The sequence below is a fragment of the Condylura cristata genome, unplaced genomic scaffold (assembly GCF_000260355.1).
Source record: "Condylura cristata isolate star-nosed mole 26May11 unplaced genomic scaffold, ConCri1.0 scaffold00010, whole genome shotgun sequence".
NCBI classification, from domain to species: domain Eukaryota; kingdom Metazoa; phylum Chordata; class Mammalia; order Eulipotyphla; family Talpidae; genus Condylura; species Condylura cristata.
The window spans coordinates 36,079,039-36,099,815 of record NW_004567111.1 but is presented as its reverse complement, the minus strand read 5'-3'; the positions used below and the strand labels follow the sequence as shown (position 1 = coordinate 36,099,815).

At 44.3% G+C, this 20,777-nt stretch overlaps 1 protein-coding gene across 4 annotated transcripts in view; it reads left to right on the top strand.

Moving 5' to 3' along the window:
- ENOX1 (ecto-NOX disulfide-thiol exchanger 1) overlaps nt 1-20,777 on the top strand; it is a 489,446-nt gene that overhangs the window by 415,819 nt on the left and 52,850 nt on the right. For all 4 annotated transcript variants that reach the window (XM_012723223.1, XM_004680132.2, XM_012723222.1 and 1 more), the window contains one exon: nt 9,563-9,747. In XM_012723223.1, coding sequence (XP_012578677.1) covers nt 9,563-9,747 — 185 coding nt within the window. The remainder of the gene's footprint in view (nt 1-9,562; nt 9,748-20,777) is intronic.

The window sequence follows — 20,777 nt, the reverse complement described above, 5'->3', positions numbered from 1 at the left end:
AACCAGTGAAGAGATTTCTTGACATTTTGCAAATACCAGGTACTGTGGCGTGTGCAGAATTGATACTGGTGAGCACTAGAGAAGATATAAATAAGTCTTGCTGCACAAGAGAAAGACATGAGAAGTTTTACACACAGACCAGTCCTGGGGTTACTGCCCCAGCATGTGTGTTATTAAAATACCCCTCAGGTAACTCTGATAGCTGAAGAATTGAAAGCCACTCATCTGTGACATGAGGGTGAAACGGGAGGAATAAACCATAGGTTGAGTTAAGGTTTGAAAATGTGAAAATCAGGAAATAAAAGTGGAGTAAAGATAAAATTTTAGTGGAAAGGAAATGACTGACATGGACAATAATGCAGGACTGAAGAAATAAGAAATCATTAATTTAAGTAAAGCATGCAAGACATAGCTGGAGAATTCCCCCCATCTACGCCTGTCAGGTGCATGGAAGTGTCCTTTGGTTAATTAAGGGGGAAAGTCTCATTGGAAGGAAAGAGAAAGTGAGGGTAGCCAGTGCAGGAAAATGTGATGCGTGCCCCGGCTGTTTTCTCCTCTATCACTGCTGAGAGGGATGCCTGGGCCTTTGCCACAGAGAACAGCCTCTGAGGAGCTGAGGTTGACCTGACATCACAGACCTGGGACAAGGAGGCTCTCGTCCCCCAGGGAGAGCCTGCTCCAAGGGCCTGGCACCTGGGGGATGTGTTCCCATAGAGGAGCAGCCCGGCCTCTCCTGGGTATAAGCCACAAACCTGCCGTGGCAGTATCTTCCTCCAGAAATATGACTGCAAAGAAAAGTAATACACAACAACATCTAGTAGATCAGAAGAATGTGTTTTGGAGACATTGCCTGGAGGATTTATGAAATCATTCCATCACAATATCATCACAGGAGAGGCAGTAAGTAGCATTCAGAGAGGAGCAGGTAGATCGATGAATGAAATGTGAGACGGGAAGGTGGCCAGCAGAGACCCCTAGAAGGTCACGTTGGATAGTAAAAGCTGGAAAGAAGGTTCTTTTCAGTAACAGAGAAGCTGCAAGAAATGGCTGAGCAAAAGTAGGTATGAAAATCAATGCTAGACTGGAAGAAAGCCTGAGGAAATGGGGAGTGGGTCCCCAGAGCTAGGGAAGTTGTCCCAAAACTTGGACATGCATTAGAATCACTCTAGAGATCGGCTGACATGCTCATCCCCCAAGCCGTCTTCTGGAACCTCAGATTCAGAGGGCCCGTGATGGGATCAAGACGCGACAGCAGGTTGGCGAGAGCAGAAGCTGTGTGCGAAACAAACACGGAGGATGGTGTGAACCCTGTGGAGCCAAGTCAGTTGTTCGCACACGATTTCACTCTACCTTCTTGCTGTGGGCGCAGTTTAAAATAAAAGTTCTGTGGCACGGGGTGATGCCTAGAACTGAAAAGCTGTCTTAGGTTTGTACTGACTGTCATTTCACACACATCAGAGCATGGATGTGTTGATATGCACAGAAACTACCAGGCCATCCATGTGAGGGGGGAGGGGGGGAGTAGGGGATTAGTTTAAGTAGGAAAACGTCACTTCTTGAGGAAAAAGGGAGAAAGTATCTGGAAGAAAATTAAAAGTGACCATTTGTTAAGAGGGAAGGAAACCTTCTAAGTTAGCAGGAAAAGAGGTGACAGGCCTTACACTGCAGACAGAGGAAGATGCTAGGAATAATTGGTTCAGGGGAAGGGCTGCTGAAAAAGCTTCTCTCCTTGGACAGGTTAGACTGTGAATTTGCTCAGAACAAAACCCAGGGGACCATTCTCTGCCCAGAGCAGGCATGCTGGCTGTGAGGGTGGGGGCTATGGCCAGGAGACTACTGTTTCTGAAAACCCATGTCATTTGTGATTTATACTAGTCTGTCTAAATCTAACGGCCCCGAAAACGGCCTTCAGAGAAAGAAAACTTGTACTTTAGAAATTGAAATGGAGATTGAAAGTGAAAAAAACTGAAATCTAGTGAAAGTAAAAGGGAGAGTGGGGCTAGGGGAACACCCTTCTCAATGTACCTGCTGCCTTGTTTGGGGGCTTCTAAGGACCAAGCCACCTTTTCTCCCCCCGGCCCCCAGACCTGCCTTTCAGCTTTGACCACCTTCTCTAGTTGGAAACTGCTGGGTCCTTTGAGAAAGGGATTTCTTTTGTGCATGCCATACCCTGTCTTCCTTTCAGGTATCAAAGTGTGAACCTGCTCTCAGGACAAGCTCCCCGACCCACCTCACAGAAGTGCCCTCCCTCAGCTCTCCCTTCCCAGCCAGAAGCCTCCCCTCACTTCATACACCAGCGCAGCACATCATGGGGACTGTGCTCCTGGTGCAGGTCAAAAAGGCTTCCACAATCAGTGCCTGTGGTTCTGCTGCTGAGCAGGGCACTTCCGCCCTGTCCGGCAGGGCCCAGACTAGCCTGCACTCCAGGTAACATTCCAGTGCTAAAGGCATCCCGTCCTCTGTGAGCAGGCTCCCCAACGTAGCGTCCCTCCCCAAAATGGTGCTCTGCAATAATATTTTAAATGGCAGGCTCATCCTGCTATTGGAAGGAGCAAGTGTGCCTCTTCCTTCCGCCCTAGCTCTCCTCTGAGGACGAGAGGTGGTTGGGGAGGTGTGGAAGGACACCAACATCACGCGAAGCCAGGCTCCCATGATGTCGCTAGTGTGAAGCGCTCCTGACGAGCACACTGTGACCAGCACAGGCCCCAAGGCTTCCTGAGGAGGGGCTCCCAGGAGGGAGCGACAGAGGCTTTTTCTTCCCTGAGTCACCTGCTGCCAGCTGTGCCTGCAGACTCACACTTACGCCTTTATAATAACAGGCTGTGGGTTGCCTGCTTTCCCCAATTACCCTTATTCCAGTGGTCTCACACAAAGCTGGAAATAGACACTGCCTTGTGCTTCTGTTTAGTTCTTCCTAATAATAGCTAATGTGCAGACTATAATACACATTGCAAATATAAAATGTTATGTCAATGCTAAATTGTAATAATAATAATCCAGAAAAAATGGAGCAGAAGGAATTTCTGTGAGCAATTGGAAGAAGATTGCTGCTTCAGTGGTGATACAGGTGTTACGGGAAAACAGATCGATTGTAGTTCTTTGCGGCCTTGAGAGGCTGTCAAGAAGGAGACTGGCTGTTGCAGGAGCTGGCTGACTCTGTGCCCAGACACTGGGAGGCATGGGGCGAGGAGGCACCAGTAGCAGGAAGCCCCAGCCCCTTGGCTGGCTCTTCTGAGGGCGGAGCTGGGCCTTGTCTGAGGCCTTGCCCACCCATTCAGGGTAAACACTCTGCTGGGATAGTGGTCTCCACCCCTGTGACTCTAGGGAAAGGCACAAGACACTCAAGTGAGCCCCTGCAGACGGGGAGACACTCCTGCTGGAGCTCCTCAGTGTCCTGAGTTCATCCGTGCCTTAATTGCAGCTCCCTTAGCAGAGCTGGCTACTCCCTGGAGCTGAGCAGCTCAGGGTTCCGGCTGTCAGCATGTCCATCTCGGAGGTCAGACCAGGACAGGAGGAGGATCCCTGAGGGGATGAGCCAGGCCTCAAAGGCCTCAAAACTGCAGGGGGGTGAGTTTAACTTCCATAGGAAACGTTCCCAGATTTCCCCTGCAAAAGATGTCTGTGTTTATTTTAAATAGAGGCATGGGGGGGGGGGTAGGTAGGGACCATGATACAGGATTATTGGGGCCCTAGAGGTGGGCAGGGTGTGGAAATGCACACCCTGTAGTGGTTTGAACTTATAACCCCTGGAGCAGATACAATAGTGTAAGCCTATTTTAGAACAAATAAATAAAAACATATGTAAAGTAGGGTTAGCTTCTCAGTTTTCAGAGAGAGTTCCTCTCCAACAGAATTCCTTCCTAATAGAGCCCAGAATGGGGAGCATCGCCTCTGCTAGGGACAAACGAGCCCCACACAGTGCCCCAGTTTCTCCTCTCAAGCCACAGTGCTGCCCCTGCTGACATTAGCTGGAGGTATGCAGGTCCTGACGTCGCGCTGGCTCCATGTCAACCGGATGTGCAGTTCCATGACTTTCCAACTCACTTCCATTATCTTCTGGAAATAGGCATTAAAGTCGTATTTACGATACCACGGTTATGTGAGTGGAGAAGGAGACTGTGAATAATGCTTAACACATTGCCTGGCACATACCAATTGTTACGTGGTGTTACTACTGTTGCCAGTGCCGCTGCCGCTGCTGCTGCTGCTGTTCTTTAGGGGAAATAGGACAAGGGAAAGAGCTGGGACTGTGTTTTTTACCAAAATCTCCCCCTTGCTCTACAAGAAGGTGCTTTTGGCCAGAGATTGCTGGGCCAGGATCAGGACAGGACCGCCTCTGTAGGTGCAGAGATGAAGCTGAAGTTCATGCAAAAGAAGGTCACGGACTAAAACCAGGATGAAAAACCAAACAAGACATGTGGTTCCCTCTCAATGATTTGTCGGGGCAACCCAACACAGCCCTGATTCAAAAACCAGGGGACCTTCTGAGCCGCACTTCTCTGGTATCTCAGCCCCACCTGAGGGATACAAGTTGCTGGGCTGCTCCCAAACATACCAGGTGTGTGGTGGGTGCATATACGTATAGGAACTGGGGGAAAAGGCCACAAGTAAATGTTCTAGAATGCCTCCAGGGGATTCTAACATGAGCCAGTATTTGGGAAACACTGGATTAGAGTAACACCAGCAGTTTTAGAAATAAACTGCAAATATTTAGTGGATTTTTTTTAGAAAAAAAATTTCTCTCTTGGGCACAGAGGTATGTCCCTAGCAGATGTTCTTAGAAGACAGATGTCTTTCCCCCATGCAGCGACACAAAGATCCAGGTCCATCCCAGCAGCAGGAAGAGAATGAGGGATTGTGCAGAAAAAACACACATCACTCTTCCCCCTACACACACACACACAAGACCGTCCTGGGCAGCCATTGCGCTGTCACCTCTCGGGAGCAACACTGGCTTACACAAAGAACACGGTTGACCCCAGAGACCCTGCAGGGAGAGTTGGGAGGGGCTAGGGGTAGCTGGAGCCCAGAGAGTCCCCACGTCACCGGGCCACAAGGACTGGAAGGCAAACACCGGGTGTGGGGACGGGCCCCAGTCTCCGACCCGTCCACAGCAGCCTGCTCCTGTCCGCGCGCCTGCCTGTTGGGGCCGCAGCCAGCGAAATCCTTGAAAGAGACTTGCACGCGGGAATGGAATCACAGTGGAGCAAGTACCCCACGTGTCCACCCCCCTCAGGAGGACATCTGGCAAAGTGGGGAGAGAAAGTTATATACAGAGTTCCCCAAAGACGGAAATGAACAGTTCTTGAGAAATGCAGATATTGTTAGAAACAGTATGTTAAAGTGCTTTATTATTTAGTTACATCTTGCCTAGGCATGAAAAGGATATTAACATACTGTCAGCTTGCTGGGACATAACCCAAAATAACTTACATTTTTCATATTGTGCTAATTATTTTTCTGAGGCTGGCTCAGGCTGGTAAGGGAGATTCCAAGGCTTTCGCCAGATTATTTATTTCAAGAAGGTAAACTTGCCGCTTTCTGTTCCCATGGAAACATGTTAAGGAATACAGGAGTCTCAGGAAGGTGGCCACTTTGACCATAATTAAAGAACTATCTAGAATATTATAAAGAATAATCGACTCAAGGGGGCACTGATCAGTAAACTCTTTAAACCTCCTCTTTAGCCATATAGCGTAATCTTGAATCAAATGGCATTGCTGATTTTAGCGGCCTGCTAATTTTGAAATTAATTGAACTTTTTAGAAAAGTTTTTCCAATGTTGTTATTTTATTTTGACCTGGTCCAAAAATCCCAGTAAGCAAGTCTTCCTGAGGTCCTGAACAAGTTCAAGCAAGAGCTCCCCTCACCTTGGCCTGGCCGAGTCTCAGCTCCTGGCTTTGTGCCCTCCCGGTGAACAGCTGGTCAGGGAAGGGATTTGTGATGCTCTAGACGCTCCGGTAGGTTCACCCTTTAAATCACCCAAAGAGGATTTAATTATGCTGATGATAGTTCACATGTGAAGTGTCCTATTGTGTTATTTTAATTGATAATCGGTAATCCACATGCTACGCCCCTTTGCTACATATTCTATTTATTAACACAGTGCGCCGTTCAAGGATTCTTACCCAAAGACATATGCTGTAGTTTATTTTTAAGAGATGCTTATTTGAACTGTGGGGTAAATTTTATCACAGAAATCTAATTGCACATTCTTCAAAAATTTTAAATTTAATCCAGTGTCTCAGAAAAAAACTAAAGGGGGAAAAAATGGGTGAGCATTACAAGTTTCTGAACTGTGGGCACACTAAGAGATTATAGTAATTTAGAAGTTATTAGGGTTTTGCTTCTTTGAGACTGCTGCTTCAAGAAACATAATTTAGCCTCTTCCAGAAAGCCTCCTCTGAGGGGTAGATTTAGGTTGTAGCCTGCTGAATGATGTTTGCAGACAGGTGGCCTGAAGTTAAATAGAGTCAATATACAATTTCTCACCCTTTACAAGACCACCACTTTGCTACCGCGAGTCTTCATTTTTTTTTTTTTTTTTGCAAATATCAAGCTTGAAATAATTTAATCAAGAATGTAAATCAGTTATATGCCTCTGTTATAAAAACATTCATGGGATTGGCTACGGTATTGATTCTGTTTTTCCATGGGGGGAGGGATGGGCGTGGAGTTACAGCTGCTATTTTTCTTATATATAATGATATCACTTTTCTATTCCAGAATTGCAGAGCACACTCGATCCTACTTGGCAGGAACAATGGCCACTTGGCTTAGCCAAGATTAAGAACTGTCGATAGTGTCATCCCACGGGCTTCTGAGAAGCCCTAAAATAATGGATGGGTGCACTTTCCTATATGTATTTATGTTCAGATAATTTATTTAAATAATGTTGCTGGCACATGCTTTATAGCTGCTTGCATTTTGCTACACAGATTTCTGCATATCTTGCAGACTATGCAATTCATTTGGAAAATGTAATTTCCATCCCTGCATACTAATCGATTTCTTCACAAACACCTGCTATCAGTTATGATAATAAAAATGCCACTCTGAATTGAAAAAGGGCCAAATAGAGCTTCCTAAGGAAATGACTTAAGTGTCTTTGAATGCTACTAAATGTAGTAATGTGCTCATGTAGTGCCAACACTTTTTTCATCGTTTGCATTTCCTATAATTTTGCCCTATTACAACATCCCTCTCTCAAATGATGCCATAACCATTTTCTTATAAACTGGTAAACTGAGTTGTCAGAGTTGCCATCTCAGGGTATGGACATGATCTGAGGTGGAACAGCACGGTGTTAAAATTTACTAGCTCTTGCCTCCTAGGTTAGACCTTTGGTCAGTTTTTATTTTATAAATAAGACTCTGAAAACTATAAAATTGGCTGCTCCTGGGTTTTGCACACACATATACATGAACTAAAATTTCTTTTTAGTCTTTCTTTTCTGCCTCCAGTTTCATTCCACGCACCATTGCCAAACTCATCTTCCTAAATCTCCAACTTCATCATGTCCTTCGCTGCCCAAGCGCCTGAAGTGTTTCTCAGTTGGCCAACCCAATGCGCCTCACTCAGCACCTGCACGCTCTCCTCACCGAACATGGCTCTGCTTTTTCTTATTGCTTTTCCAAACAGACATTTGCCTTCCTGGTCAGAGTTTCTCCTTCCTGCCCCCCAAATAGTCTACTTTCAGTTCTCCTCTCTGGGTTCTTGTTTATGTTCTTAGTCTGAACTGAGAAGCGCTTCCTCAATCCTTTCATTCCTCCAGTGTGGGTTTGTCTTTCTCTTCTCTGAACAGTTGCAATTAGTCCCTTGTCTAACACTTTGTTACTGAGTTGCTGTCTTATTCATTCAGCCAGCAGTTATGGAACACCTACTGTACTCCAGGCATAGGCTGTTCTTTCACATCTGTTAGTTTCTATTACTATGTAAAGCTACTGGAAAGTAAAATATATTCTGTCTCCTCTTTTGTAATCCAAGATGCCCAAACAGTCCTGGGCATGTCATACCTATGCAACCAAGGTTTGCTAAGTGATCCCTTCAGGCTAGTGGCACATTTTATTTGATTGGTATTACAGTGTGTACTATATAGGGATTATCATTTTGCAAAATAGAATACCATAAAACACTCAGCTGTATAGCTACTAGTAACATAATTTAATGTTTGATATTTGAGGAGAAAATTCACCAGTGTCTCAGAACACCTGTCAGTAAATATCCATCACCGCTGCCCTGAGATACAGGTAGATCATCCAGGCTACCGACCTGGCTCTGGCTCTGTGGATTGATGGGAGGAGGGGGCGCGAGGGAAGGGGGGCCTGGAAATGAGTGTAGATCAAGAAGTGCTTCACTTTGCGCTCTTACGGACCTGAAGTTGCTTCTCTGATGCAATTTCTCATGGTCAGCTTTCATATTTTTCTTTCACTTTTCGCCTGCTTACAAAAGTAGAGAATGAATTTTCTGTGTGATAGGAAAGAAAGTAGTGAGAGAGGACTGAGGGGGTTGAATTTGAGATTAGTTTTGAACAATCTGGTAAAAACAAGAATAGCCCAGAACCTAAAAGCAAAAAAAAAAAAAAAAAAAAAAAAAAAAAGAACAGCTCCCACAGCATAAGCTTGATGGGCCCAGGAGGTATAGGGGAGGCAGCAAAGAGGGTTAGTTTCTGTGAAGCTCTTGGTCCCGTTAGTAACTTACATAGCGGGTGTCAAAGCTATTATTATTTCATTGTTACTGGAGAGGCTGCTGAGCAATAAGCTAGAACCTAGAGAAATGGATTCCCGATCCTCAGTTTTACTGGGTACCATTACTCCTCCCTTTGATTCATTTCAGCTTTGTGTGCTCAATAAGAGGCCCGGGGTTAGCTGTTTGGGCTTCTCAGAGAGTAGCAGGTGAGCATGATGCCTGTCTCTACACACACAGATTTTTAGGTTTTAGGAAGGAGAAGCAGAACAACCAGTCAGCCTTGGAAGGAAAAAGAGTTTTAATCTGTTGGTGAAACAGATGGAACTAGGTTACCATTCTGATAGGAGTTAGAGAAAACAATTTGTGCAATTTGTCCCAGCAATAGAGCAGGGAGGAATGGTGTGCATGTCAATTGCCCTCTCCCCCGGGATGCTGCCACATGCCTCAACCTATGGAACTGCTGATTATCCGAGCAAAAGCAGCACTCCTAGGAGCTGAGCTGTTCTGCAGGAAGGGGCAGGACAGTGATGGGTAGAGATGATTGCGCCTGGAATGCCAAATACCATCATCACCTAGCAACACATATCAATTTCTGAAAAGGTGACTAGGATTGGAGGGGGGTGGGCAAAAGATGAGAATTAGAAGGACTTCACCCCATGTCTACAAGAAACATTCACACATAAGTCAGGGCAGTTAGAAAAGATAACAATCCCCACAGAAGAGATGTTCGCCAAGGGCAACATAAAGAGCCCCCGGGGTGAGGCATTTGGTTCTACCTCCGAGCTGGTATGAGAGTTCCGTGAGCCCCATGCCACAGAAGATGCCCTCAGTCTGAGCAGTTAACTCACTTGCCTTCGTGGTGTCTGTTCTTCAGCTCTGGCTGCTCAGGCCTATGCTCTCAAAGAGGAGAACGACAGCCTCCGCTGGCAGCTGGATGCATACAGGAACGAGGTGGAGCTGCTGAAACAAGAGAAAGAACAGCTTTTCCGAACAGAAGAAAACCTCACCAAGGACCAGCAGCTCCAGTTTCTGCAGCAAACCATGCAAGGCATGCAGCAGGTACCGGGCCCACATGTTCGTTTTCCTCCAGAGAAGGGATGTGTGTTCTCAAGTAAGTGACATGGCAGCCATTTGTCAGGGAGCGTGGAAGAGGAGAAATGACAACTCAAAAGCTAAGTTGCTAGCGAAAGAACGTGCCCAGTAGCTATCAGTAATTTGTGGAAGGTCATAACCACAACCGCCCTAGAGAAACATGCTAAATACATACAGCCTCACAGTAGGAAATAAAGGAAGAGCGTCTGGGAAATGGGGAGGTTTGTCTATGAGGTTAAACCTTCTGACAAAATAGTCAGGAAATCCTGCGTAATGATGCAGTCTTAGAACTTTTAAATGGAATACACGCCAGCTCGTGTGGTAAGAGGACACTGTTTGTGAGGTCAGTGTAAGGCTAAACTCAACTGCTTCCACTTCTTTGCGATTACAGGTAGGATATAGATAGCTACTAGTTAGGCGCTAGGAAAATTAGATATTTAAAAAATAGTTGATGATGTGATGAAGCACCAGCATTTGGGGAGACAGACAACTTTAGACACAGGCCAGTTTCTGTGCCTTTGTGGAAGAACACCACACCTCAGCCTGGTGTACTATATATTCCAGGGAGTGGTTAGAAAGAAACAGCTGTGGAGGTGGGAGAGGAAGCGCAGACTCTGATGGGAGAGGCCCAAGCGCTGGGAGCAGAACAGAAACAGAGATTCATGTCTGAAAACACCAGTTGATATGTGGTGTATTTATGGCTTGGGACGCTCAGTTATCTGAGAGTGAAAGAGCATAAATTATCATCACACGTGGGTATTTCTGTATTACCCCTCTGAATATACAAATCTAATATACAGATCTTATTTGAACAAGGGGACGATAAGTAGGATGGTGGGGATAAATTTTACAGCTTGTAAAAATGATATAAAATTTTTCTAAAATGTGAAAAAAAAAATGGACGCAATATATCATAAGTGGGATGTGTTTTTTTTAATTCCCCATCCAGACTGACTGCCCTGTAAGACCAGGAGTATAAATCGCCTACAAAAGTGTCTTAATGAGCAGAGGTAACTGCTGCAGTAACATTAACCAAGCAGGGAAAAATAATGGGGAGGAAGGGCTACCAGAAAGGGACGGGGACTGGGATATAAACAAGCTGATGACCAGTCACAAAAATTGTCTAATCTCCTGTCACTTTCAAGCAGTTTTTGAGCTTTGGCTCTGAGTCCTGACTGGACCAGTTCACAGTGTGCATTAGACAAATCTGGCAGATTCAGGGGTCAGAGCCAGCCAGGAAAATGTCATTACTACCATGGCCCAGGACCCCACGCCTGTAAGTTGGTGTAACAGCTGCCACAAGGCTCCCGGCATTGTCCACGAGCCCCGACTGACACTGGGTGTGAGCTGGCGTCTCGCGGAGGCCAGTCTGTCATTTGTTGCTGCCAGAAGTGGGCTGCAGGCTGCTATGCCACACCTCAAGCAAAGGGCCATCTTTTCCTCCAATGAAGATTATCTAGTGATTTTAAAGGTGAAAAAACCTATATGCGGGTACAGGATTCAACTCTGAAAGAAGTCTGAGGGGCGAGGTTGAGGTCCGCTGGAGCCTGGCCAGCAGCAACAACAATAACCACCCCTGTGCCATAGCCCCCCGCGAAGAAGGTATTTGTCTCCCACATTTGCAGACTCTCCTTGTTAGCAAATGTGTTTTTAGTATAGCTTTGCTGACTGTTTTGGGAGGTGGGGGGTGGGGGGGGTATTTTGGTGTCTGATTTGATTTAAACAAATCGATTGCCTCACTTGTGGAGGCCGCAAGCCCAAGAGCAAGGAGTGAGCAGTGTCGGTTCCTCTTTGTCTCTGTGTGGGAGAATCTGCTCCATGTCTCTCTAGCTTTGGCGGGTGGCAGGTGGCCTCTGGCTTTCCTTGACTTGGAGAGGCGTCACTCCCCTCTTTCCCATCATCTTCATGTGCTTTTCTCCCAACATGTGTGTCTGTGTTCAAAATCCTACTTTCCAGTAGGACGGACAGGAGCCCATCTCATCTTAACACACAACTTCAATGACTGTTTCCACATAAGAGCACATTCTGAGGTACTGGGGCCAAGTTTTCAACATGTACATTTGGAGGTAACACAATTCACTCAATAAGACACATGGTAGATTGTCACAACGCATTCGTTGCATGGAGGAGTGAATGGAAAGAGACACAAAGGGAAGAATTAGCCTAGTGTTGTGAGGTGCTCGGGGCACTTTGGGATTCTTGGACCCTGAGGGGCGAGGCTGGAGAGGTGGGCAGTGCAGCCCCTCACAGCAGGGGAAGCGCTCACTCAGCGGTAGCTGATTTTAATGGCTCCTACTTGTTGACTGGCTGCCTTGCAGTCTCTGTGGCAACATGTCTTTGGTATAGTTTTGAAAGAGATGTGCTTTTTAAGCGTCAATTTATACCCTAGCATCATACTGAATGATTAAAAGAGATCGCACATTTGAGTCCCAAGACAGAGAGTTTGCCCGTGTTTAAAACCAGCCTCTCATTTGCTCACTGTCTGTTCTGTACATTGGAAAATGATGATCTCCCTGGAAAGTCAACAGAGAGAGGAGGGCTGAGCCTTCCGCAGGTCTCTGTGTCATCGTTTGAGCAACCACCCGTCGGAAGTGATTCCTATAACAAATAATAGTTACCCTGAACAGGAAACCACCCAGATGTCGATTAACTGGTAACAAGATTGATAAACAAGTCATGGCTTTCCTGACAATGGAATACTATTCAGCATGAAAAAGAATGAGCTACTGATACACGCAGCAACACAGTTGAACCTCAAATTCACAATGGTGGGTACAAACCAGCATACAAAGATCAGAATTGTCTTCAAGTTTAAGTGAAAACGTTTCTAACTTTCTCTTAATCTCTTAAGGATATGTTCACGGATGCTACACCGTCTTGTCATGTGTCTGTGAAGGAAACATTTTTTCCTAAAAGTGAAAAACCTTTGGGTGACTTTGTATGGTGGTTTCTGAGTTACCCATATATCACATGTGAGACACAATTTAATATTAGAGGTTTCACACAAAAGGTAATAATAGCCTGTATCCATGGTAACACTGTAACCTTTATGGGGCCTTAAGCTGTCAGTGAAGTTAACCTGTTTTTACCACAGCAACCATGAGGTTGTTGGCTTCCCTTGTATCTTTAGATATGCAGGAACAGGATCTACATACTTTAAATTCTAATTTATCTTCTTTTATTCACCACATTGAATTAATGTCTTAGGTTCGTGGAGATAAAATTTACATGCAATAAAAATTCTCTCTTTAGATGTACAGTTCCCTGATTTTGACACATGCTCATGTAGCCACCCCTACCATAATGGATGTGTAAAACAATTCGGTCAACCTTACCCCAAGTTTCTATGCCCTTAATTAGTCAACCCCACCCCCAACAATCACTGATTTTTTTTCTACACATGTAGTTTTGCCTGTTCCAAAATGTCAAATAGATGAAAGCACCTGCAGCCTCTGAGTCTGACTTCTTGTACCCACCATCGTGAATTTGAGGTTCAACTGTGTTGCTGCATGTATCAGTAGCTCATTCTTTTTCATGCTGAATAGTATTCCATTGTCAGGAAAGCCATGACTTGTTTATCAATCTTGTTACCAGTTAATCGACATCTGGGTGGTTTCCTGTTCAGGGTAACTATGAACAAATCTGCTGATATTCACTTACAAGCTTTTCTGTTTGGACATTGTTTTGTATTTCCCTTGCATCAATGCCTAAGTGGTTAGATTGCTGGGCCATGTGGAAAATGCACTTAACTTTTTAAGAAACAACCAAACTGCTTTCCATGGGACTCCACGAGAATTCCAATTGTTCTATGTCCTCCAGTTAGCATGCTGGTCAGGCTACTTTAACCTAATTATTTGTCTTTTTTAGCCACCATAGTAAGTTTATAGAAGTACATCATCATGGTTTTAGCCACACATACATCTAAACAATATTTACATTTTCATTTATGAGGGCAGGTCAAACTATGACACTTTTAAGTAATCAATTTAAAAATCAGAATTCTTTTTGAAGCCTATGTAAATCATATTGACAGCACTGATATATATTCACATAACAACAGGATGCATTATAAGCTGCTGATCATAAATCTGTGTGTGACTAATGATGATTATGTCAGAAGACTCACTCATAAATACTTTAAGCTGATGTTTTTAATAGTGTTAGCAAATGCCAGAAGAACATCAGTCTTAGGCCAACAGGCCGTGTTGGTGGGTGAATCTCTAATACTCTCAGCTTGACATTAACAAAGAACAGAGCTGATCAACTGTTTTAATAATTTCATCATAGGAAGATGAAGAAAAAATTGGGGAAAGGAGGACCATTATGACTAACAGCATTTTAGAAGTTCAGTAATAGGTGTTTTCATGCTCAAAGTAAACATGGGCTTGATTTTTCTGTTCATGTCCTGCAAACCTCATTTACTTAGACTAATTTTATAGAACAGGGCAGAGAAAGATAATACAGTTACTTTCCTAAAATATTAGGTAACCCCCCAGCCATTTTTACCAAATGTTGGTTGAGAAAATGGTCTTTGGGATACATAATGAAGAAATAAATGGAAAGTGTGTTGCAATTAGGTCATCTATGTGAGCTCCTCTGACCCTGTTAGTAAGTGTAGCGTGCCTTCTGATACCCTTTAAACTATTTAGTTGCATAGTAAGTACTTTTTAAATAGATACTAAAAACATCTGTTTAATTCCTCTCCCAAACTCACATGTAATGAAGCCTGTCTGATGTGTACCTGTCAGAGTCAAGGGGATCCCTGGGATAGCAGGAGCGAGGCCACGGGTGTTGATGCTGGCGGCTGCTGCCCTGAAGGTGGCCATGGTGGTGAAAGGCACAAATGGTGTGGATGAAGGTGACACAGGCAGGTAGCTATGGCAGTAAAGGTAGCTGTGGTTCACGATGACTGTGGTGGGGATGGTCATGTTTCTGAACGATGACTGTGGTGGGGATGGTCATGTTTCTGATCATGAGACAGTCTTAGGGAAAGTCAGATAAAGCACAGCTATCCAAGAAAATTTTGGAGGATTTTTCAACTATTTCTGAAAAAAAAGAGAAAAAAAAAAAAAACTTGACCCTTAAAATTGCAAACCTCTTCTTCCCAAGCCCAGTGGGCCCTCTGCTCTTCATGGACTTCAGAAGAGTGCTATGAAGAGCTTGGGAGAGGCCCCCACACACAGGGAACACAGTGTGATGTAACAGAAGTTTGCCACAGGAGTCTCTCTGTTCTTTTGATAATTTCTCACTTTCATTTGCTGTTATTATTTTGTTACCCACCAGTCAGATAATGGATCCACTTGGTTGATAGTCGGTGCATATTATCCTTTTTATTATACTATCTCTCTTAAGTTCATCTTTTATCCTTTCCATTGAAGTTTCTATTTGATCATCGTTTTTTTAAAATGCTATTTTTGTTCTTTGATTACGATCCTTTTGTGCAATCTTATTTTGTAGTCGCAATATCTACTCAAATACTTTTGAGAATACCAGTTATAATTTTGAAAATTCCCCTTGTTCCTAAATCATTTCTATTTTTCCAGGATCAGTTGCTTGGCTTTGTGTCTCTGATTTTTCCACGCTTCAGGTTTCTTCTCAAATGAAGGGCTGAAGGACTAGGTGTTCTTTCCTGGGAAGCAGTGTGGCTTTATTCATTGAGACCAGATTTTCCCAGAGCCATCCTTGTCACATGCAGTGGCTCACTGAGTGGCAGGCTTCATGGCAAGGAATTCTGGGGACCCACTAATGTGTCAGACTTAGAACTGATTTCCCATTCTCTTTTGTTATTTTTTAAGCCTATTCACTAAGAGTTGTTTTCATTGGTCTCTGGGGAAAAGAAAAACAAATAGCAAACACACATGTACTGTGTCTGACACCTTCAACAGAAACCTGTTTCAGGGGCTTTTAATTTGAATCCAACCCTGTATGAATCCCTGCTTAGCATGTGGCCTTATTTGGGTAAGGGGAATATTAGGCAAAAAATATATATATATATTGCAAATTATTTTGGACATCCAGAAATACATAGAGCAAGGAGGAACAGCAAGCACATTGTACCAGTGCCTAAGTGAAAGGAACATGGGAACTAAGACAGCATGTTATAAAGAGCTGCTTCAAGGTGAGGACACAGACACATGCATTAGAAGCACCTTAGGGGGACAGAAAGGGAGACACATACGAAAGGGTGACATGAACAGGCTGAAATGCATAATAATGAGAGAGATTGTTAACTTTTATTCCAGCCTGTCTTTGGACTCTGTCCTAGACAAGGGAAGGCACCAGGGGGTTGAAGGAAAGTTGATGGTGTGGAGTGGGGACCAGCCCTAGGTTCAAGTGGAGGTGGAAAGAGTAGAAAAGGAGATGTTGCTCCAGCTGGAGGAGAGACACACACGCAGAGACCCCAACAGACTCCAGGGGAGACACACACGCAGAGATCCCCACAGACTCCACGGGGAGAGCAGTGCTCCCTGGAACACAGGGGAAGCATCGTGCATCACCATGGGAAGAAGAAATGGGAAAGAAATTTCTCTAGAAGAAGCTTAACATTTTTATACTGACACATTTCTTTTTCAAGAGCCTTTGTGACACAGTTAAACAAGCTAGAAGTAGAATGTGAAAACTGAAGAGTGATTTGTTTAGAATTTAAGTTGTAATGTAGTGTGAGGATCTTTCTAGAAAGGTAAGGATCACAAACCTCGAAAATGTTCATTTGGAAGGAAACACCAGCACACACATGACCTCCTGGTCATTGACTTCTCCTGGAAGAAGCACTTGATGACATTGTCCTAGCACCTTTAGCATCAGCACCGAAACTTAATACAGTGTCATTGAACAGGGAAAGAAAACCACATTATTTTCTTTATGTGGGTAGAAATACTAATATCGCACTAGTATAGAGAAAAGGGCTTTTACTTTAGTTTCATGTGTACATATCTTAACAGATTCAAAATATTAATATGTGTGTGTGTGTGTGTGAGTGTGGGTAGACACATCCGTAAAAATGTGGAATCATACAAACTATGCCTACGGAGACAAACCCCAGTTTTACTTGATTCAGTAACTACCCAGCTAAAGTTCCTTTCTGAATCATAATCTCACAAGACATTTCCCATATTTAAAGGTCTTTGACATGTTACTAGAATGAAAATTGTAAACCATGGACATCACTCGGCTGCTAGACTTTCCAAAAGGGGCAAAGTCAGAACTTCAAGGTTCACAGAAGCTGCCGACTTTGGGGTCCATCATCGTCGTCTTTTACTTTCATCGTGCTACCTGAAGGGTATCTACCCACAGTACTTTGGGATGACCTTTTATGAGAGTGGCCCTCTTGCCACCAGTGACAGTCCTCAAGCATAATTCTGTGGCCTCATTCCTTTGGCTCCTGCCGGCAGCGTGAGCCTTCCTGACAGTTGCAGTTTGCATCCCCTGGCACACCTGAAGACAGTGTACCCCACTCCCAGTGTGAGACTCTTGAAGGAACTAGTGGGTATATTTGGGAACCAAAAATAGAAACAACCAGTTTCCCATTTCTGGCCCCACCGTTTTATATTACAAAGTGCTGCCTGTTTGAATGGTAAAACCTGACTTCCGCTAAGGGGGTGGGAGGTTATCAAGGCCATTTAACTCCAGGTAAGATACAAAGACTACAAATAAAGATAAAAGGACCCATCTTGCAATTTCAAACAAGAATGGGCCCCTGGGCATCTTGCTGAGATGGACAGAGACCGTTGTGTGAGGAAGGTTATAAGCTGCCTCCACACCCCAAAGGGGCGCCAGTTAGGTACAAGAAAATGGAAAGACAAGCCCAGTTCCACCTTTTTCTGTACAACTTTGCAAACATCAGTCTGTCTCTGTCTGAGCCTCAAGTTCTTCTCTGGCAAACAGGTCTTGCAAACTCCATGAGAGTTTGTTGTAGTGACAAGAGAAAATTAAGCTTTGAAAAGCTGTTTATTATACAAATGCAGTGGTTTAAGACAAGTCTCAGGAACTGGTGACTAACTCTGGCCAAGTCCAGTCTGAGTTTGTCTTCACCGTTAACTCACAGAAGCACCTGCACGTTATTACACTTCATGCTCAAGGCTCAGGCTCCCTTGCTGATCGCAGTTAATTCAGGTAAGAAATTGAGCCCCAGATGTCACAACTGCACCCACGTTTGTTTCACTGCAGCCTGTACATTGTCTCTGTTAGCCCCCAACTTTACCTTGGACTGCAAGTGGCTCTTTCGAAGGGCAGCAGAAGACTGCCCCCACCCTTCTGAGCTTCTCGGCTTGGGGATATGTTACTGGCAAAGACCCACTATCTCTTTTCTGACTGTGCCCCAGTCCTTAGTTTGCTCATGACATTGGCAGCATAAGGACTCACAAAAAGACGGTACTGTAGATGTGGCTTCTCTTTATTAAATCTGAACTGTGAAAATAAATCTCTTCACTCTGGAAAGGGAAAGAGGAGCCCTCACATAATTTAACTATGGGAGGCTTTATCTCATCATTAGTTATCTTGCTCTGCCATTAATTAATTTGATCATCAAATGCATCCTCATTACTAATCATCCCTTCTAAAAATAATGAAGCTAACAGATGAGTCAGCGTAGGAGCCAAGGTTAGAAATAATGGCATCGCCCTGCAGACCATTAAAATTGCTCTGCTTCTGCATTTTGCTGTTTTCCTCGAAGTATGCAATGGGAAAGACAGGCTCTCCAGTAGACTCGCAGCCACTCCCAGGACAAAGGAGCTCTGCTTTTCCTCACAGTGTCAGCCAAGGTGCTTGGATGACCTTTGAATGACCCTGCTCTCCACAGCCCCGTTTGGAAATTACCTCCTGACTTATAGGCCATATCACACCCAGAGAACCAGATTTATAGTGAAATGGATCTTTTCTTAAAAGTAGTAAATCAAAAATGGGCTTCTACCTCAGACACATACCAGCCTCTCATACTCTTGACCACTGTTGTCTCTCCCTCTAGCTACAGACACTACAGTGATTCTTGTGGTCTGGCCTTAACTTCATTTCTCCATAGTATGCCAAGGCAAAGCAGCAGCTCTATCCAAACCAAAGCCCCAGGACCTGACTCACATATCGTCACCTGTATACAGCAGGCAGCATGCTCCTATCCTGACTGATGCAATTACCCAGCTCTCAAATGGGCTGCAGTTGGGGGCATTGAGAGGTGGATCGTGCCTCAGGGCTTCTCTGTAAGGGTGGTTATAAGAAGAAGCATGAGGATTAGGAAGACCAGCCAATTTCCTTCTCATCAGAAATGAAGGCTGTGAAGGAAAAGCAAAGAGAATTGTGGGGAGCATGGGAACAAGAATGAGTCAGAGGAGAAAAAAAACAATCCTCTTTAACTGAGGAAGAGAATAAACAGAGGAAGAGAAACATAGGTGGGAATTGCAGCTTTTCTGGATCCAGGCTTGACATTTTAATTTTTGTTTTATTTTCCTTCTTGCAAAAGAATATGTTCATCACAGAAAATTTGGAAAGATATAAGGAACAAATAAAAGGAAACAAACTATTCAGGATATCACTGCCCAGATAAAACTCTGATTAACATTTCTACCTCCTTTTCTTCTACCAGCACAAAAGCATACTGTGCTAATCATTTTTCAAATCGTGACCAGTGGAATAGCCAAACTTTGTCAGTTAAAGTTTCTGGAATAGTAACCCAAGTGTGGCATTGGGAATTCAGCTCCAAGATGTTAGATGGTTAGTTAAAGACTACGTTTTCTCCTCTGTTTAACAAAGCACCCTGAAGAGTCATCAAGGGAAACGTAACCAAAGGCAGCGCCCCATCTGGCCCTCACTTCGCGGACTACCCCCTCCACTCGGGTGACCATTGGGAAGTCCCTGCCCCTGCGAGTTCTGACCTCGGTGCCGCTTCCCCCTCCGCCTGGTGACTCTGTGTCCAGTGCCTGTGCTCTCCCTTTCAGGTCTGTTCACCCCTCGCCACCCCTCACCAGCCCACATTCCCCACACCTACATCACTTAGAAAATAGCCAGAACGGCTTTTATTTTCTGGAAGATCTAGAGAAGATAAAGGTTTTGAACCCTGGTGGTAGGTTGACAAGGAAGGGGTTTACAAATGAATGGCAAGCAAAATGACATTCCAAAGCTTCATCATCATTTTTCTTCTCTTTGTTCTGTTAACTTATTCTGCTGCCTCCCATGCACAGGCATTCTGTTTTTAATGCCCTCCACCACCACCTTTCTTCTGTGCCAGCTATTGCTCAGGTATTGCAGTCAGACATTTCATTGACAAGCTCTCGGCACTCTCATTGAAGGCGTCAGTAGACATGTAGATTTCCCCCTTGCATGGTTTACATTTTAGCCTGAGTAAGTCATTACGAGCCCCAGTGCATTACATATTTCAGCCATTTAAACAGAGTGGCACTCGGCAATTTTGTCCTTCACTAATTCTCAGCACACCTTGTCTTCTTTTCTCCAGGGTTTATATTTCTTCCCTAGTGGTTTGTGTTTCTATTTTCAGTGCTACTCACAATTTATTTCAGGGAGGTTTGGTAATGGCCTAAATGTCATGCTGAGTTTCTTTACCCCTCCCCCACCCAGTAACCCTATTTTTCATTTCAGGAGGGAGATGGGAAGGGGGTTCATTGTGTAGCTTCACCGCAACACATCTGATTACATGAGCTCAGATTGGATTCAGAGAATTGCCAGGTCACTTGAGGTTCACTCCTGGATCTAACCTTTGTCTCCTGAGCCCGTGGGTCTGAGTCGATTAGGCTGATCTTTCCATCGGCTTTTCTGCCCAGCTGGTGATTGACTTACATGATTTCAAATCCATAATTTGCTGGTCCTTTTTCCCATGAAGCCTGTACTTTGTTCAGGCTACGTGGCCCACCTGCAGTTAAAAAAAAAAAAAAAAAAAAGCAAACCAGAATGTAATGATAATGAGAATTCGGCTTCAGATATATATAAAATTTGAACTGGATGTGAGCTCAATTTTATCACTATTGTTATAACAGGAGACAGAACATTAAAAC